Here is a 19,531-nt window from a genome sequence, read left to right on the forward strand (position 1 = left end):
AAATTATACAGTATGCTGCATCATTATTCTTTATAGACCTTGGAACATCTTCATGTCATACTCATTAAAGTTTGGGGAGTTTGGATCAAAACAGGATGAAATAACCTAACCCCACATGTGCACGACACATTATGTGCTACATGAGGTTAGCAGGGTGGCAATTCATTGGCGAGCTTGTCCTTTCTCTATTTTAATCACTGCTCTAGAAAAAGCAGAGGAAGGAGAGGAGTGCAATTGAAGTTCATACACATAAAGTATGAATTCAGTGTTCCCTACCTCCCCTTTACAAATTCAAGCGCTCAGTCTCACTTCTGTTATCTTACCTCTGTACCTTTTTCAGGCACCAGTGACCTTATTATTATTATTATTGTTTTTTTTAAAACAAAACAATTTCCTTAAGCTTTAGATTTTAGTGAACTAATTTGATTAAACTGCAGGGAAATCTTAAATTTCACAAAATCTATCTCAAAGTAACATAATTCTTCCAACTACTCATCTTGTGATACTTTTAAGTTTTGCACCATAGTACATTTTAAGTATTGTTATGGCAAAATGTCAGTTTGGTTCTTTATATCAATTACCAATTGAACATCTTTCAGTAGACCCTTGTTTTATACATAAATGGACTGAAATAAACCAAATAAAACAGTAAACTACTTAGATATCTTTGTAAAAATCTAGAGAAAAATTCCTTTTTTCTAGCAGAGGTTTGAAGCCCAAGTTCTCTCAATATTAGATTTTAATATATTTGGGCACAGCTATAATGCCATCCATGGTTTTAGAATGAAGCTTTATGCTTCCATTGACGACAAATGTGTGGCTCTACTCTCTCTACTTCACATTTCGTGGACATTTCTGATTATGCTACCCTTTCCTTTTCTTACTTGGTTATTTCATAACCCTTACCAACTGAGCAATGCAGGCAGCCACTACCAAGCAACTAGAGATGAAGTGAAATTTATAATGAAGCTGCAAGTAAGGAATTTAGAAATGGTGAAAGAATAGGGGGGAAGGAGAAGGAGTAGACAGACAAATAAAAGGGAGTGAGTTTCTGGGCCACCATGCTCCCTTTCTCTTTTTTTTTTTTTTTTTTTCTCAGAGCTAACCATGTCCTTATATCACCAAATGTTTGATTATAATTTAAAAAAAAAAACTTTAGCCATTTAAATATACTGTATTGTTAATACATCTCATGATAATACAAATTATAACAATCACACATATGTCAGATTATCTTTGTTGTATATTTTAAAATTGTTAAAATTTGTTCAGTATCATAGTCTACTGCTCTAGCTGAAGAGCTCACAATTTTAAAAGGATGAGTAAATGAACATTGATTAAAAACTTTGGAGGAGGTGAAGAGCTTCCATCGGCAATATACACTTAAAAATGGCAGCATGCATCTGTCCTTCCTGCCCTTGCTTGTCACACCTCAATCTACAGACACTAGGTGGAAAAGGTAGAACACACTGGTGGTCTTCCCACTTCTTTTGGTCATTATGACTAAGTCAGTTGGCACACAAGTGAAGATCTCCCATAGTCTGTTTCCACTGAATGCCGTTTAAGTCAAACAAGGTTGCTGACCCCTCTTGGCTAGGCTCAATTCTCTCTTGCTCCAGAAGAAGGAAGATAGGGATAAAAGAGAAGAACTTTTTCAGTGGACCAGTAGGAAGACAGGCGAGGTATAGCAAGTCTAGTGCAAAGACAGGTGATCACAGTGTTGTAGAGAGGTAGCTGTGTAGTGAAGAAGCCAGCTCTGGAAAACAGTGAAACAAGGGAGGAATTCCAGGACACAGCTGGGCAAAAAGGAGAAGCCAGGTCCAAACCACACAGATAATCCACAATGTGGCTAAGCCATTCATAATTTAGTGATAGTATGGTTTTAAATATTTCTTTATCTGGCTATCTCCTACGTGTCCTTCCAGACTCAACTCAAGTGTCACCTCTTCCAGTAAGCATTCTCCGAACCCCCACTGACACTGATGCCAATGTGCTCCCACAGCACCCTGCAGCTACTATTACCACTGTACTACAGTTATTAATTACATATTCCCCCCAACAGACTGAGACTGTGAGACGGGGACACATTTTTATTTGTATTTTTATTTCCAATGCCTACTATATATTAGGAGTCCAGTACAGGTTAAATACAAATAGACACATACTTGGTGTTTTCTATTACTAATTACAGCTCATCTAAATTTTTTTCTTGGTGCCAACTGATCTCATCTTTCATATAATTTTAAGGTATAAAGAAAAAAAAAACCTCGCTATACTAGGTTATTAAGAATTAAGGCAACTGTGCCTTGTTAACCCCCAAATTATGTGACACATATTAATCTGCCTTGAATTCCTAAAAACAATTAAATGATACTTACATTCAAAAGCTTCATCACTATCATTATCTTCATCTGAACTGATTTCAGCATATTTTGGCTTTTCATTAACTGTGCTACGCTTGCGCTTGTTCATTTTCACACGTTCACAAAGTGGCATGGTAGACTCAATTTCTGCCAGGAGTTCAGGGGGCAATTCTTTTAACACTGATTGATCTATACTACCTATTAATGAAAGGTAAGAGAGAAATTTAAATCTGAAGATAAAAATTTTAACCAAATTAGCACTATAAAAACAAATCTTTTTACATTTACAACCAAAATATTAACCTTAAACAAAATTTATACATGTATATATACTTATAAACTTCAAGAATTGATGTTATTACTTTAATAACAAAATTAATCATATAATAACTTTTCCTAAAAGGTACTGGTGTCTTATACATGTTGGGCAAGCACTGTACCACTGAGTTACAATGTCATCTCTATGTTGTAATTTTTTTAAAACTAAAGTCTTCACTAGGTCTGGCGCAAGCCTCTGTATCCTGGAACTAAAGTAGCTCTTCAGTACACATGTTAAGATGGAGGGCACTTACCACCTCCTTGTCTTCCTCTATAGTTTTGACAGTTGCCTATGGTGGTTGGGTAAGAGCATTATACATCTTTACCTGCCACTGTCTATTTGAGAAGCAAAGTAGTGCCTTTAGCATCACAAAAAATTTTCCTTGTAAGGACAAAATAGTGAACATTTAATTAATTAAATATAACAGGAGTCTGTAAAGTGGGATCAATAAACCAAAATACTTAAAAATGTGTACAAATGAAAATAGTAAATAAATTCAAGCCTGTTATGAAAGTTTCACATTTTCCCATGAAAGAGTAATGACACACAAAAAAATCTATCAACAAACTGAGAATCATTAACACCATGTAAACACAAAGACAAACATTCACAGTTTCTATGAAGAAAACATTTGTTATTATTATTTTGGCTATTTTTTTAAGACAATTGCTCCTTGATGAATAATAAAGATGACAATTTTACCTAACATTACTTACCTATGTAAACCTTTGTGTGGAAGACTAGAATTGATATCTTACATAATAGATTTTATAAAATGGGATCAAATAGTTCCTTACTAGTTTACAGCAGGAGACATCAGCACTTATAACCAACATTAACATTACCTCTTGTAATGTTCAAATAATAGTGCTTACTTAAAAAGAAAAAAATCATGACAGAAAAATAAATGAGTATCAAGATATATTTCCCAGGCTCAAGAGTCTACATGATTTAAGATACAAAATCAGCATCAATTTTGAGAATATACCATTTGCTGTTCTGAAGGTTTTACTCAGTATCACAAAGGCTCTTCAAGACTTCACACGCTTCTGCTTTGCTATGGACACAGACAACAGGGATTCTATGTAAAAGTCACAATTCTAGTGACTGGAAGGGCAAGTAAAAGACTCAACCAGGGACTGAAATCCCCAGTGAGTGCATGGATATGGAGAGCTTGTGGATACAAACCCCAAGGTCGCAAAAGCCTGGCTTTAGAGAAAGAATGTTGACTTTTATATTTGAGCACTAGTTTGATAAAAATAAAGATGACAGAAAACTGGGAGAAAAACTACATACTTTTGACACAGAAGCTCATACATTGAGTCAAAGTAGCAATCGAGTGAAATGTTAGTGTTTGTCAGCATTGTCAGCATAATAAGAAAGAGAACCTGTGTCAGGTCACATGGCAAGGTCTTAATTTGAGGGAGAAGGACACAGCTCCAGTGTGTAAAGTTGCTTTAATTTTGCTTAAGAACATAGATATCCTAAAGAAAAGAAAAGACTGAGAGCTAACAGCCTTTTTCTCTATGGTGTTAGAAGGGCAATAGAGTAAACTGTACAGATGTGCTCTCTATCTGTTGGCATCCAAGCAACAATCCTGAAAGCAAAAGAAGTCTATGTACCGGCGTGTCTTTTTTAATTTCTAGTAACTTCCTCTTTAAAACTTATTTTTATTTACTGTGTGTGTGTGTGTGTGTGTGTGTGTGTGTGTGTGTGTGTGTGTGTGTGCACAAGCAGGAATATGCATGCCACAGTGCATGTGTGGGTCAGAGAACAACTTTAAGGAGTTGGTTCTCTTCTTTCGTCATTTGGTTCCCAGGGAAGAACTCAGGTTGTCAGGTTTGGTAAAGCGCCGTTACCCATGGAGCATCTCACCAAGCCCTTACACAGGAATTTTTAAGTTGCAATTTCAAACAAGTTGCAAAAATAGTTTTAAGGTTGTACTTTGTCTTTTTCCTTCAAGTAGCTCTATGTAGGTACTCTATATAGTTTTGGCTGGCCTGGAGCTTGTTATGTCTATCAGGCTGGTCTCCAATTCATAGAGATCCATCTGTCTCTGCCTCCCAAGTGGTAGGGTTAAAGGTGTGCACCATCTTGTCTGGAAGTTTTATGGTCCCAAGATTATTTTCAATGATTTAGTCTCTGTTCCCAAGTTACACACACATACACACACACACACACACACACACACACACACACACACACACACACACACTTCTGATCTGTGCATACTCAGACTCTATTATGCAGCAAATGGTATTCAAACTTTTTTAGCAATACTACTGTCGAATATTTGTTGAACAAAATAAGAGCCACTAAAACTAAAGATTTTTTAGTTTTAGCCACTATAAATGTCCTCAAATAAAGGAATACAAAGAAGAGTAGATCACACTGAAAGATAATTACAACATTTGTTGGCACTGAAACAGCAATAATATTTACTTATAGTTATTTATGGAAAAAGCTTGCAGGCATCTGATTCATATATTATACTTAATTTAAAGTGAAACAAAGTGATCCTATTGGTGGAATCACTATATAACCTATAAGGTTTCGATCATTACAAAATCATCTGTTATTATTTGGAGAAGTTACTGGACACTGAAACCAGCATCTTAAGCATGTCATACATGTGTTCTTGTAAAGTGGTTTATTAAATGAAGACAAATTGAAAGAATACTATTATAAATGAAACAAGCAAAAGAAAATCCAGTGTTAGCATTATATAGTTTTAATTTTGATATCAACATTACAAAGATTTCAATGTTCAGTTGCCAAATTACTACATGGAAGACTGTTAGACCTTGCTTTCTGGTAAGTAATTATGTAAGTGAAAACATACTACTCAAGACAGCAAAGTAGGAATTAGGGGGTCAGAGGACTCTTTTCCTGCTATGGACATATAATGATGGTAATGAAGTGCAGCAGGAACATCCTAAATACACACTGCTTACAAACAACATACACAGAAAGATGCTTTAAAATTGTATTAGTTGGACTGGCTGCATTCCTGTATGTACAGGATAGCTCTTATTACAACACTCATTTGCTCTTCATAATTGTATAAAGCAGAAAGCTGTTTCTCAGTTTTCAAAAATGAATATCAAGCTTTGAAAGGTTATTTTTCAAAGTTTGAATTCCACTATTTCCAGTACTATAAGTTATATAAGTTTAAATGAGAACTTCAAAAAATTGAAACATGAGAAGCCAGAGCATTTGGTGGGAAAGATAGGAAGGCCTATATTTAGAATACCTGTTTTATTTATAGTACCGTAGCAAGTAAGAACTTAGTGTCTTGATATCTGCATAGAATCTTCATCAAGGCCACATTAATTTTTTTTAAGAATAAGGGAATTTAGTATGTTAAAGATCATTTCTTTCATATATAGAAGAAAGCTTTCATGAGAGTTATTTGCTAACCCTCTCTGTCATCAAATATTTGATGGATAACATTGATTATCAACTTGACAAGATCTAGAATCAGTTATGAGACAAGCCTCTTGGCACACCAGTGAGGAATTATTTAGATTAGGTTAGCTTCAGGTCAAACCTATAAGGGATTGACTTGATTGAGTAAATACAAGATAGAAAGACCCTTCCAAGAATTGATGGGGGCATTTCCAGGCCTTGGGTCCTAGACTAGGCCAGCACCAGCATTCCACGCTGTCTCATCCTGAAGGCTGCAATGTGACTGACTGCTTTAGTTTGTGCTATGTTGACTTCTTTGCCACAATGAATTGGAACTAGCTTCCTCTTCCCTTTTAAGTGGGTTTGGTCAGAGAACTGTATCACAGCAATGAAGAGTAACTAAGACATATAAGATGACTATTTCTACATGTCTGAGAAACCAACAGAAACTATGTTGTTAAATGGTGACTTGAAATGCAGAATGGTTAAGTGGTAAGAACACCTTCAGTATATGTTCATCTCTCTCATTGCAACCTATAGCCTCAGCTATAAGATGCCTATTACTATATGTCTGAGAACTCTACAGAAACCATGTTGTTGAATGGTGACTTGAAATACAGAATGGTTAAGCAGTAAGAACACCTTCAGTATATGTTCATCTCTCTCACTGCAGCCTATAGACTCAGCTATCCTGGAGCAAACTCCACACAGAGCTCAATCTCCAGCTCAATCCATTTGGTTCTTATGAAAAAAGTTTATACCGAACGAATCTCTTTACATTAACAAAAACCACTGCATATAATGACCAAACATTTCTACAAATGGAAATCATGGGCACAAAATTTCAAAATACTCTTCTAAAATCACACCTAGCTAGTAGTTACAACAAGAATAATTTCTATATAAATATTCTAAAAATATCATCAATACTAAAGTTTTAATGTGAGATTTTTGAAATGTGCATCATAAAACTGCTAAAATGAAACAAACTTCTACTGCGGTATTATTAAAGATCTTGAATAATATGATCTATTGTAAAGAAAACAGAACAATATTCTCCAGTTCAAGAATTCAGACTTTGCTACAAACTCACTCAGAAACAACATTCCCTATAGAAGCTCAGCAGAACAGTTCAAACTAAATGAGATTGATAAGGCCTGGGTAAAGGATGGCAAACAACACATTTTTAATGGCAGCACTTAGTTGTTCAGTGACTACAAAAGATAACCAAGATGCTAAATACTTCTAATAAGAACTGCTATCATTAGGCCAAGTGACACTGATTACATCATTGCTAATAGTTAGAACTACTAGATATGTTCTAGACTCCTACCCAGGAACTTAGTTTGTATTATTTATTTATTTACTTGTTTGTTTGGTTTGGGTTTTTTTGAGACAGGGTTTCTCTATAGCTTTGAAGCCTATTTGGAACTCTTTCTGTAGAGCAGGATGGCCTTGAACTCACAGAGATCCACCTGCCTCTGCCTCTGCAGTGTTGGGATTAAAGGTTTGTGCTACTACCACCTGGCTGTAATTCAGTTTTTTAAAGAAGACAGCTCAGTGGATAAAGCTCTTGCCAAGTTAAGTATGAGGCCATACTCACACCTCCAGCACCCACGTAAAGGAGCCAGGTGAGTGTGGGGTTCACCTATCATACTAATGCTTAGGGGGCACACAAGAGATTCCTGAGGCAGACTGGCTAGCCAAACTAATGCCTTAGGTGAGCAAGTTTCAGGTTCAGTGAGAAACCATGCCTCACTAAATAAAGTGAAGATCCATACAGAGACACTTGACATTAACCTCTGACACCCACACCAAAGTACGCACATATGTGAACATGCATACAATCCACATATTCCAAAAAACAAACAAACAAAAAAAGATGATCACACAAATAGTAAAGGATATTCTTAAAGGGACTAAATCAAGTAATGGAGAATAAGGTAGTTGGAAGAAAGCAGAAGAGAAAGAAAGAAAATGAAAGCTTTTATACCCCCCCCTTTAAAATATGTTTTTTCTTTAGATTTAAAAATCTTTATTTTGTTCTTATGTGTGTTTTGCCTTCACATACATACATACATACATACATACATACATACATACATACATACATACATACGTATGCACCACGTGCATGCCATGGTGCCTGTGGAGGCCAGAATAGGGCGTTGGATCCCCTGGAGTTGAAGTTACTGTTGTGCGCTACCACATGGGTGTTAGGAATTGAACCTGGGCGTTCTGGAAGAGCACAGTGCTCTTAACTATGGATCCATCTCCCCAGCCCTCAAGTGAAGATTTTCTGAGACACTTCTGAGTGTCTACATGTTGGTAATTACTGATATTAAACTGTGAAGGACTATGTAAGGCATGTTAGTTATCACGCCACTCTTAAAAGATCATTTTATTATCTAATTTTTTATTTGTAGCTAAACTGTACATAATATTCTGATAAAACAGGTTATTTTATATACTGATACAAATATAAGACATTAAAAGGTTCTCCTCTGTATCACCGGGACAAAAAGATAATGTTGAAAGGAAACAGGACTGGCAGGGAACCTACTGAGTAATGACTAAAAATCAAAACAAGGCCCAGGGGAAGTGAACACACAGGAGTATGACTGGTTTCTTTTGTATTGTAATGCAAGTCAGGCAGCAGGTGGGGCAGAGAAAGTTAATGCAAAGTTAAGAGAACAAGATCTTGGAAACTAAGTAGCTCTTGTTACATAGTTTGTGGGAATGAAAGACCAATTATACACTTTTCCTCTTTTTGTTTTTTTTTGTTTTTTGTTTTTTGTTTTTTTCCTGAGACAAGGTTTCCCTCTTGGTTGTCCTGAAACTTGCTCTGCAGACCAAGCTGGCAGTGAACTCAGATATCTGCCTGCCTTTGCCTCCTAGGTGCTGGGATTAAAGGCTTGCACCACTATTGTCCGGTTTTTCAGTATATACTTTTATTCTGTTCAGCAATGCCTTTTCTAAACAAAACAGCAACACAGTCCCAATTCATTTATACACTTACCATGTATGAAGTAATATGTTAGATACTAAGGCTACATACATATTAACCTAAGTGTTTAAAAGTAACATCAGTTTACAATCAATACACTCATATAAAAAATTGAAAAAGTTATGTCAGTAACCTAAATTAATCTATGCCTTTCTATACACTGAAAATTAATTGGCCTAAAAGTATATTCAAAGAACTTAAAATTACCCTGAAAAGTGAGTATTAACTATGTAAACATTAAAATAAAATATTTGTGGGTAGATTTTTATGGCTCTTTCAACAAACGAAAAGTTACTAAGGATTTTTGTGCTAGAACAAAATTAACTGTAATAGTATCCCAGCAATATTCAGACTAATTATTTTACCTAACTGTGTTTCAACTACAAATAGCAAGAAAATACACAATTGTGTAATTGTGTCAGCTTAGTAACAGAGATTTAAAACATATACCAAAATAGAATATCACTAAAAACAAAACAACAGATAAAAGGATTCTGATACATACCCCATTCCCCATCTAATGTATTGTCTGAAAATAAATCTGAGGACTGAAAGATATTTTTATCAAAACCCTGGTTAGATTTAAGTTGTGGGGGCAGGAGCAAGTAGATCACTGTGAGTTTGAGGCCAGCCTGCTCTACACAGTGGGTTCTGGGACAGCCAGGGCTAAACAGTGAGACCTTGTCTCCAAAAACAAAGTATCACCCCAAATTCTACATATTGTAATTGCAGATCTATTAATATATGTGCATATACACACAAATATCCTTACATGTACACATATACTACTCTCTAATGGTAGACACCTAAGTCTATTTACTTGTTAATATGACCATATCAAGCATATTCTTACAAGAAACATGCATTAGCATTAAAAAGATGTGAAAAAAACATGCAAATATATAATATGGCTACTAACAATTTGGAGTTCATAGCCTTGTCCTCTTCTCAGAAATTGCCTTTGCCCCCTCAGCCTTCTTACTGATCCTATAATACACTCTTTTTGCTTGTTTTGTGTTTTCAAACTGGGTCTCACTATGGAGTTTTGGCTCTTCTAGAACTCACTCTGTACCAGGCTGGCCTAAAGCTCATAGAGACTTTCCTGCCTCTACCTCTCCCTGTGTGTACAGGATCTCATGTCTAGCTCTGTCTGACCAGAAACTTCCTAGGGACACCAAGCTGGCCTAAATTTGCTCAGATCCTCCCACCTTTGTTGTCCAGGTGCAGAAGGCTGGGACCACAGGCTTGCACCACCACACCCACGCTACACACCTGCTAATGGGTTATGTTTTGGTTTTTTGAGACATGATTTCTCTGTACTTTGGAGTCTGTCCTGGAACCTACCGCCTCTATAGACCAGGCTAGCCTTGAACTCACAGAGAGCTGACTGTCTCTGCCTCCCAAGTGCTGGGATTAAAGGTGTGTGCCACCACTATCCAGCAAAAATGTGTAGCCCAGGCTGTCCTCTAACTCATGATCCTCCTACCTCTGCCTCCCTCAGCAAATCTTACTGGAGTGCACCACCATAACAGGCTTAATGTTTTTTAGCAGCAGTAAAAGATTTTGTTAAAACAGAGCTTAAAAACAGGGTAGCTAACACTTTCCATCTTTCTACTTCCTCTATTAAAATTACATACCATATTCTTTATTTAACATTTTATTTATTTTTATTGTGCACATGCGTGCCCATGATGTGTATGCCTGGCATGCTTGCTACAGTATTCATGTAAAGAAGGTCAGGACAATTTGTGGACTTGGTTCTCTCCTTCCCATTTATGTAGATTCTGGGACTTGAACTCAGGCTGCCAGGCTTATACAGGAAACACCTTTATCCTTTGAGCCTTTCCACTAGCTTTTGTTTGCTTTGTTTTTTGAATCAATAGATCTGGCTGGCCTGGAACTCACTATGTAGACCAGGCTGACCTCAAGCTCACAGACATCTTCCTGCCCCTGCCTTCCGAGTACTGGGATTACAGGCATGTGCCACCATGTTCAGCCCCCAAACCATATTCTCTATAAATACAAGCTGTCTCAAAACTCACTGACAATTACTATTTACCTGGGAATGGTGGTTTACACCTCCAATCCCAACAACTGGGAGGCAGAGGCAGATATATCTGAATTTCAGGACAGCTAGGGCTACAGAGAGAAACCTTGTTTGGAAAACAAGCAAACAAAACAAAATCAAAAATACCAACCAACCAGCAAACCAACCAATCAACACAAACGGAAAGCCCCAAACCAACAGTAAACCCTATCAAACAAACTTCACTTAAAAGAAACAATTCTTGTGCCAGTCACATATCCTGTACCTCTTTATATTATTTTAAGAAGCAACTGCAGAAAGACACATTCAGGTTAAACAATAAATACCACCTATTAGTTTTGCAGTTCTGACTGTCCTAACAATCCTAGAAGGGCACAAATAATAGTGATTCAGAAAGTAATTTTCATTTCTGAGAAACAAAACAGTAGCAAAGGAGTGAACGTTTGATACAATCAAGTAAAAGTAAAAACAGATTAGCCACAAATCGGTTTGAATACTATTGTCCTTGATAGACAGCTACAGTTACATGCTACAAATGGTAACAATTATATCTTCTATTCCTACTATACTGCAATGCTACAAGTGATGATACAAATTCTCTCATCTGTGATGAACAATACAGCAGTCAATAACCACACTTGACTACTGATAAACAGATTTTAATACTTATGTTAATTTTGACCAAAATAGCCAAAAGGATACTGACTACCATACTGAACAATAATATTAAATTTCATGTATTTGTTTATAAGTATGAATTTAAGCTTTAAGTGACAGTAACAGAATGAAAACCTAAAACAAATGTTTTGCTCTACTGCCTTCAGAACTGTTTTTATTTAGATAGTATTCAAATTAAACACAGGTTAAGTAGGACTCGCCACATGGCACCATTAAAAAAAACTATTTTAAACACAGACATACAAAGGAATACAAGATTATTTTCTTCTTAAACTGCAATTATATTCTTAGCACTTAATTTTAGTCAGGTAACTAGAGAATTTAATTCGGTCATCACACGAAAATAACACCAGCTCCAACTCCACAAATCAACAATTTAAACCAGTTTAGAAAGGAAGTGCCATTCCCCACCCTTTTATATTTTTAAGTTACAAAACCCATTTCTCCAACTTTTAAATAACTTTCTAAATAAATTTTCAAATGATTCATCAATAACTAAATCATAAAGCCTATAAGAAAACAGTGTATGATAATTAAAAATTATAAAACATGTTCTTGCATACCATATATACCTTTACTGAGATGTCAGAAATTAAGTACTTCATTGTATAGTGTAACTCTATAGCGAAGATATCTTTTTAGAGCTAAATATGTCTACCACAACACATCATTCACTTGACTAGTAAGTAACTTTCAGAAATACCTGAAAGAACAGAGAAAGAATGCCTCTCTAAACCCAGACAGAAGTAAAATTCTTGACTACCATGACTAAGTTCAAGTACAGGTTGGAAAAAAGTTTACTAAAATATTTAATCTATATTCCTGAAAATAATACACTGTTGCTTACATAAGTGTTACATTTTCATGTATCAACTTTTTCAGTTTTATAGATTTCCATTGCTTATACTTAAAAGCAAACTTAAAATACAGTGACTGTGGAAGTATTCTTACCTTTATTTGATTTGGATGGCTTATTCTTGATAGACTTAAGGGAACTTCTTGATTTCTCCTCTCTATCTTTAATTAGCTTCTGGACATCATCCAGCGACAGTTTTTGCAGAACAACTACCGGCTTAGCGCCTTTGTTTAGATCTTCAACTAATCCCATTTTTTCTACTTTGTCTTTCTGATCTCCTTTCATATCCATTTTCTTAGTTTCCTGAGTAATATTGCCATCTTTATCCCTTTTGATTTTTGGAATGACGAAATTTTTCAATGCACCAGACCTGCCCCCCAACAAATAGCTTGGAAATTCAGCCTTATTGTCAGTGTGCGCTTTATTACTATCTACTTTACTTCTGTTACCCTCTGTCCTTTTGTCATCTTTACTATTTGGTGATTTAAAACCAGGTCTTGATTTATTAGTATCTCCTTGTTTTACACGAGGACTGTCTGGTCTTGATTTTTGTTCCCCAGAAGAAAGTCTGTCCCGTGAGTCCCCTGATTCATGCCTGTGTTTTCTTTCTAGCTTTTCAGTTTTTGAACCATCAGATTTAATGCTATGTTCATTTCTACTAGAAGATCTCAATGTTTCTGGTCTTCGAACCCTTGCCTGATCCCCCCGATGTCGTTCTGACTCACCCCTATCATCTGATTTCTGTTTACTATCATGGTCACGTCTTAGAGACTCAGATCGCCCATCAGGTCTTTGCTTTAAGGCTTCAGCTCTTTCTGATTTTAAACGAGGTGAGTCAGATTTGATATCCTGTTTATGCTTAGACACATCGGGTTTTTTGTCTGTTGATGGCTTTCCAGCATCCCTCCTATTTTCATGCCTGTGTTTTGGGGTTTCAGGCCGGCCTTCACCTTTCTGCTTTGGGGTTTCAGGCCGTCCTTCACCCTTTTGCTTTGGGGTTTCAGGCCGTCCTTCACCCTTTTGCTTTGGGGTTTCAGGTCGACCTTCACCCTTTTGCTTTGGAGTTTCAGGCCGGCTTTCAGCTTTCTGCTTTGGGGTTTCAGGTCTTGATTTTGTTGTTTCTGACCTGGTATTGTTTTGTTTGTTGTCATTTGGTTTTGCATCACATAGTCTATTTTCACTCTGTTTAGGCTCAACTACAGTGCTCTCATTCTGTTTGCATTCTGTAGTTTTGTTCTCATTCTGTTTAAGTTCTTCTGTTTGGGTCTCGGTTTTAGTTTCTAACTTACTTTCACTTGACTTTGTCTCCAGCAGTTGGTTTTCATTTGGTTTAGATTCTGACAACCTACTTTCATTTTGTTTCACTTCACTTTTTGAGAGCTCAGGTTCAGACTTTTTTTTAGGTGTCTCAGGATGGTTTTCTGGTATAGACTTAAGACTTCCAATAATATCTTCCTGAAGAACAGAAATGGGTGCATCATTACACTGTTTCATTTCTTCAGGCTTTTTTATGGAGTCTGAATCCTGAGTTATAGAAGCCTGAGAGTCCACTCTTCCTGCCTGATGAAGATCAATGCTAACCATTAATGCTGGCCTTGACCCATTTCCCGTAGAACCCGTCTCCTGAGAAGCTGGTCTATTACCTCCTGTAGCACCCCCAGCCTCCTGTGGGTAAGAATCTTGTTTTCTTTTTTTCAAAGGTTTATCTGAAATTTAAAGATAAATAGTCAACATCAGTAACAAGATACATTCTTATATTACTAAAAAACAAAATCTAATTTTTAAAACAGCATGAATGACTACTTTTAAAACTAAGATATGAGATCTGTATGCTTACTGAACTTCAATAATTAATAGATTACATCAAAAATAACTCAGTAGCATTTTGAGTATGTAAGTATATGAATACAAATGAATAGAACTTGTAATACACACATGAATTAATGTTTATATATAAAAGACCCAAGTTGCTTTGTAAGACTAGCTATACATCACATATTTTCACTTAAGATCACTTTATTGTTAAAACAATTATGAGTCCTAAATCTGCCAAATACAATTGGAAACACAGTGTTTTACTACATGAAAGACATACAAGATAGAAAAGAATAAGACTAAAATACAGAGGTAGTTATATCACTGAAGAAAGGATAAATGATAGGAGAATGACAAAATATCATGACTTTGCCATTATACGTTAATCCAGAATTCAAATTCTTCAGATGTTAACAGTGCACATGGAACTTAAAAGTTAACACACAATGTTAGAAATAAAATTGAACAAAGAAGTTATATCATGGGAATAATCAGAAACATGGATTTTTTTTTTTTTTAGATGAATTCTGTCTTTCTGTTTGTGTGTTTGAGTCAGGGTCTTTCTATATACCGTAACCTGGGCTAGAATTTATAATGTAGCCCAGAGTGGCCCTGAACTCCAGATCCTCCTGCCTTTGTCTCCTGTTAGAAAGATTATAAGCACACACTTTACTTAGATAAATCTTGCTCTGAGCAACTTTCATGGACAAACATGTCTTTAGGCTTTTCATTCTAGTGGTTTATATTATTGACTACGGGGGGGGAGTGGGGGAGAACTACAGTATTATGAAATATAACAACACATGCATACTAACACAAACCTACTATTCAATACATTGTGAAGTACTTTTTAGCAGATATGCATTTCTGTTTGTTTGATTCTATCCTAACTCAGAAGATTTCTGGTTCACCATTTATGAACTGAATCTAAAAACAGATTCATAGTACCTTGTGGTTTTTGTCTACTCAATTTATTTCCTGAACTTTTAAACTATGTTTTAAAAAGTCAATTTTAGTTACTTTAACAAGAGAATTTCTAGATTCCCTGATAATATCTATCAATGGGACATACCATTTAAGGGAACAGTATTACAAGATTAAAACTTCAAAGTGACAGGTGAGACATGATTATTTTATTGTAGTGGAATAGAATCCCGAAAACACTTTTTAAAGTTGTAATGTGTCTTTTATATACCAAATTCCATTGTTTGACTCTCAAAGACAGAAGGAGCAGTTCATTCCAATATAAAGTCTAATCAAATGTAATGAAAATATACTTCAGGGCTGAAGATGTCACAGTGGTTGAATGCTTTCCTAGAATGTATGAGAACATGAGTTTTATCTCCAGGACCTACCCCCAAACATACAATCTGCTCTGTTACACAGAAGTCAACACCATTGTCACACATGCTGCACTTCTAAACAACAAAAATAAAATGTTATCATTTTTATCATTACATTGTTTTCCAAATAACCTGTCAGATAAGAGTGTATATGAAGCCTTCTGAAACAATACCCGAGGAAAGAAATTCTCAGAATACTAAAATTATGTTTACAGTATCCCTTTAAAATATTGTCACAAATTTTTTTGTGTCACAAAATTTTAATCTTGCCATACAGCACACAAAACAATTACTACATCACAAACAGAAAGGCTTAAGCTTATCCCTTAAGCCTTTATAACAAAACCAAAAATTCACACAACTTAAGACTTCTACAGTTTCAAGGCAACAGATTTTTGTAAATGTCATTAAAATAATAACTTAATCATACTTCAAAACTAATATAATTAACCCCAGACATCTCAAGAATTTTGTTAAATCTGTGCCACATTCTTTGATTAATATATTTTTTTCAGAAATAAACATTAACTTAGGTGGATTTTAAAAGGACGAAAAATTCTTAAAAGAATTTATGGATCATTAACTTCATTTTAATTTACCTTTTGTTATTAAAATAAAAACTGGCAAGTAATTTATTTGAAAGAAATACATATTCTACAAATTATAACACATAAGCAATGTAATAAAGATTAATAAAGATCTTACTTTTTCTACTATAAAGAAAACACTGCTGGATACAAAGTTGTAGATCATCCTCCCCCTCCCTCTTCTGTCACTCACTCCCCTTTCTCTCTGACAGTCTCATGTTGGTGTGTGGCTTGGTATAGTGTCCAGGCTTCTTTCTGCCTGGCTTCCCGACTGCTGAAATAAAGGTATGGGCCACCAAACCAGATCAGAATTTTTCATCTGTTGAAAAATACTTCATTGTTTTGTTGCAGGGAGTTGGGGGTCCAGGAAAGAACTAATTTTGTGATTTCAGGGTGTTGTCTGCTTCAGTTCTCCCATGGGTTTATCCCTGTAAAGAGGCTCTGGACATGGACAGCTCACCTTTGCCCTCTTCTTTTGTCTTCACTACATCATGACCTTTACACAACAATGAAAGCCCATCTGTAAAGGGTAATTTTAATATTTGGGACACTGATTACCTTTAATTTCTCTTTAGTTTCAGGAATCGTAACATTAGCTTTCAGAATTTACCATACTCCTAAAGAAAATGTGTACAAAAAAAATGATTTGAAACCATTTGTCACTTAGTTGTGAATATTTTGAAACTAAGGCTCAACCTTCCAGAAGTTCAAGTTTCTTAGGCTTACAAGAAACAAACTGTTACAGCTACTAAATATATTTTAAATAAAACCTAAACCTATTAAAAGCAGAATGCAGTAGCCATCTGGGACAAATGAAAATACCCGACACCTAAACAACAGCACACACAGGTATTCTCGTCCCAAATACCAGTATCTCTTTTCAAACAACAGTAGGTGCTTGGGAATGAAAGCATTTCTGATTATGAGTTTTTCAGACTTTGTAGTATTTTCATAGATTTTACTAGCTGGATAACCCTAATCTCAAAATAACAAAATTCATAATGCTCTCAAATTTGAAATTTTCATGCTCAGTAAGTTTTACATATGAGAGCATTCTGGGTTTTATTTTTTTGGTAGGGAGGAAATCAACAATGCTCAATCTGTAACCTATTTCTTATAAGAGTTACAGTCAGTGTATTTTAACATTATGATAAACATTAGGAAGTTCCTTACATTTGTTGATATGGAAAACAAGACCTTGGGAAATGAAATAGACAAAGATAAATAAAGGAATACCTTTAAGAAAAAGATAGCAGGAATATTTTAGCACACAAAGGACAAATACAATCCTTATAGGTCATTTTAGAAGCAAAGGTGAACAGTTTTTTAAAAATTAATGTATACAGGGGAGGAGGGGAGGGAGACGGGAACTGGAATTGTCATGTAATTCAATAATGTTTGTAACTCAAATAAAAAAAATAAAAAAATTAATGTATACAATTACAGATGCTACAAGTATGAGCAAGGCATATTGAGAGAAACTTATTTTTGTCTTTTGTTTTTTTTTCTTGTTTTTTTGAGACAGGGTTTTCTCTGTGGCTTTGGAGGCTGTCCTGGAACTAGCTCTTGTAGACCAGGCTGGTCTCGAACTCACAGAGATCCACCCGCCTCTGCCTCCCAAGTGCTGGGATTAAAGGCGTGCGCCACCAACACCCGGCTTCTGAGAGAAACTTATTTTGGGAATAGTGTAATATTAGGTTGCAATTTGTTTTTTAATATGTATATTTGTATGTTCAAAGAAAGAACAGGCCAAGAACATAAACACCCAGCATCAAGAAAAGCAATTCTGCCTATGTGCAGAACCAGGTAGGTTTAATCACAACATATATAGAATATTTAAGACTAATCTATTTCTATTCTTGAATTCCACAGTTATCAGTATTTATTCTTAATTATAAGATATAGGGGTTTGGCTTCTGTTTTCTGACAAAAATATTTTTTCCATAACATATAAATGTCATGGTAAACAACTCAGACCCTAGAAAGGGCATGCAACAAAACTGCAAACTAGACAAGGAGTTCAGAGTGCTCCTTGTTACCAGTGATACAACCAAAAGTTCTTAGAGCCATATGCTAGAATACATTAAAGTTAACTTTAGAATTTAGTTTGAAAACATCAAAATAATGGTAAGATATGATCAATTATTCAATTATTCAAGTGATTATTTCATCTTTCCAGGGCTCACTTAGCAAAATTACCAATTAAGAAAAATTACACATTTATTTATAACTTTATGTACACCCATGGAACACAATAATATATTATTTCAGTATCTCCAAATCTCCATATAATTTACATATAACATAATAGGAACTGACATCAGAAAACACCTTAAAAAATGACAACTGTGAAATGAAGTTAGTAAAATCTACTTAGTCTTTATAGTCATAGAACATATGATCCTTCACTAGAACTGTATGCTAGCTTTGTCCTGTAAGTTTCAGTTAAATTTATTGTAGCCACATAATCACAGGTTATGGAGAAAACTATTCAAATGATTCAAAGTAGAATACGCATTACAAATTTCTGAAAGAACAATAAATGTAATTGCTTTATTTTGATCTCCCAAATAAGTTAGGGGGTGAAAAGTAAGTTTACTAATAAGCAAATTATGCCTATTATAATTAACCTTTATGTTCACCTCTGTTTTTAAAAATATTTGTTTTATTTTATGTGTATGAATGTTCTGCTTCCATGTTACGTCTTTGTACTATGTGTATGCCTAGTCCCTGCCAAGCTCAGAAGGGGGCATCAGAGCCACTGGAACTAGAGTTATGGAGGGTTGTGAGCCACATGTGGGTGCTATGAATCAAACCTGCACCCTCTGCAAGAACAAGTATGCTTAACTGCTGACCCATTCTTCAGCCCCTTGAATCCACTTTTAAAAGACACATTTATCTTACTTTTATTTGTGTGTGTGTGTGTGTGTGTGTGTGTGTGTGTGTGTGTGTGTGTGTCTATGTGCACATGTGTGCAGGGGACAGGGCACTGGCCTCTGCAGCTGTAGTTACAGGCATTTGTGAGCTGCCAGATACGAGTGCTGAGAACTAAACTCCAGTCCTTTACAAGAACAGAGCATGTTCTCATCTACCAAGTCACCTCTTAAG

The 19,531-nt window shown here is 35.5% G+C and overlaps 1 protein-coding gene across 3 annotated transcripts in view; it reads right to left on the reverse strand.

The window, feature by feature from the left end:
- Positions 1–19,531, reverse strand: part of Nipbl (NIPBL cohesin loading factor) — a 162,544-nt gene that overhangs the window by 57,314 nt on the left and 85,699 nt on the right. For all 3 annotated transcript variants that reach the window (XM_027401313.2, XM_027401314.2, XM_027401315.2), the window contains 2 exons: positions 12,774–14,384; positions 2,379–2,561 (listed from right to left, as the gene is read on the reverse strand). In XM_027401313.2, coding sequence (XP_027257114.1) covers positions 2,379–2,561; positions 12,774–14,384 — 1,794 coding nt within the window. The remainder of the gene's footprint in view (positions 1–2,378; positions 2,562–12,773; positions 14,385–19,531) is intronic.

The sequence above is a fragment of the Cricetulus griseus genome, chromosome 2 (assembly GCF_003668045.3).
Source record: "Cricetulus griseus strain 17A/GY chromosome 2, alternate assembly CriGri-PICRH-1.0, whole genome shotgun sequence".
Taxonomy (NCBI): Eukaryota; Metazoa; Chordata; class Mammalia; order Rodentia; family Cricetidae; genus Cricetulus; species Cricetulus griseus.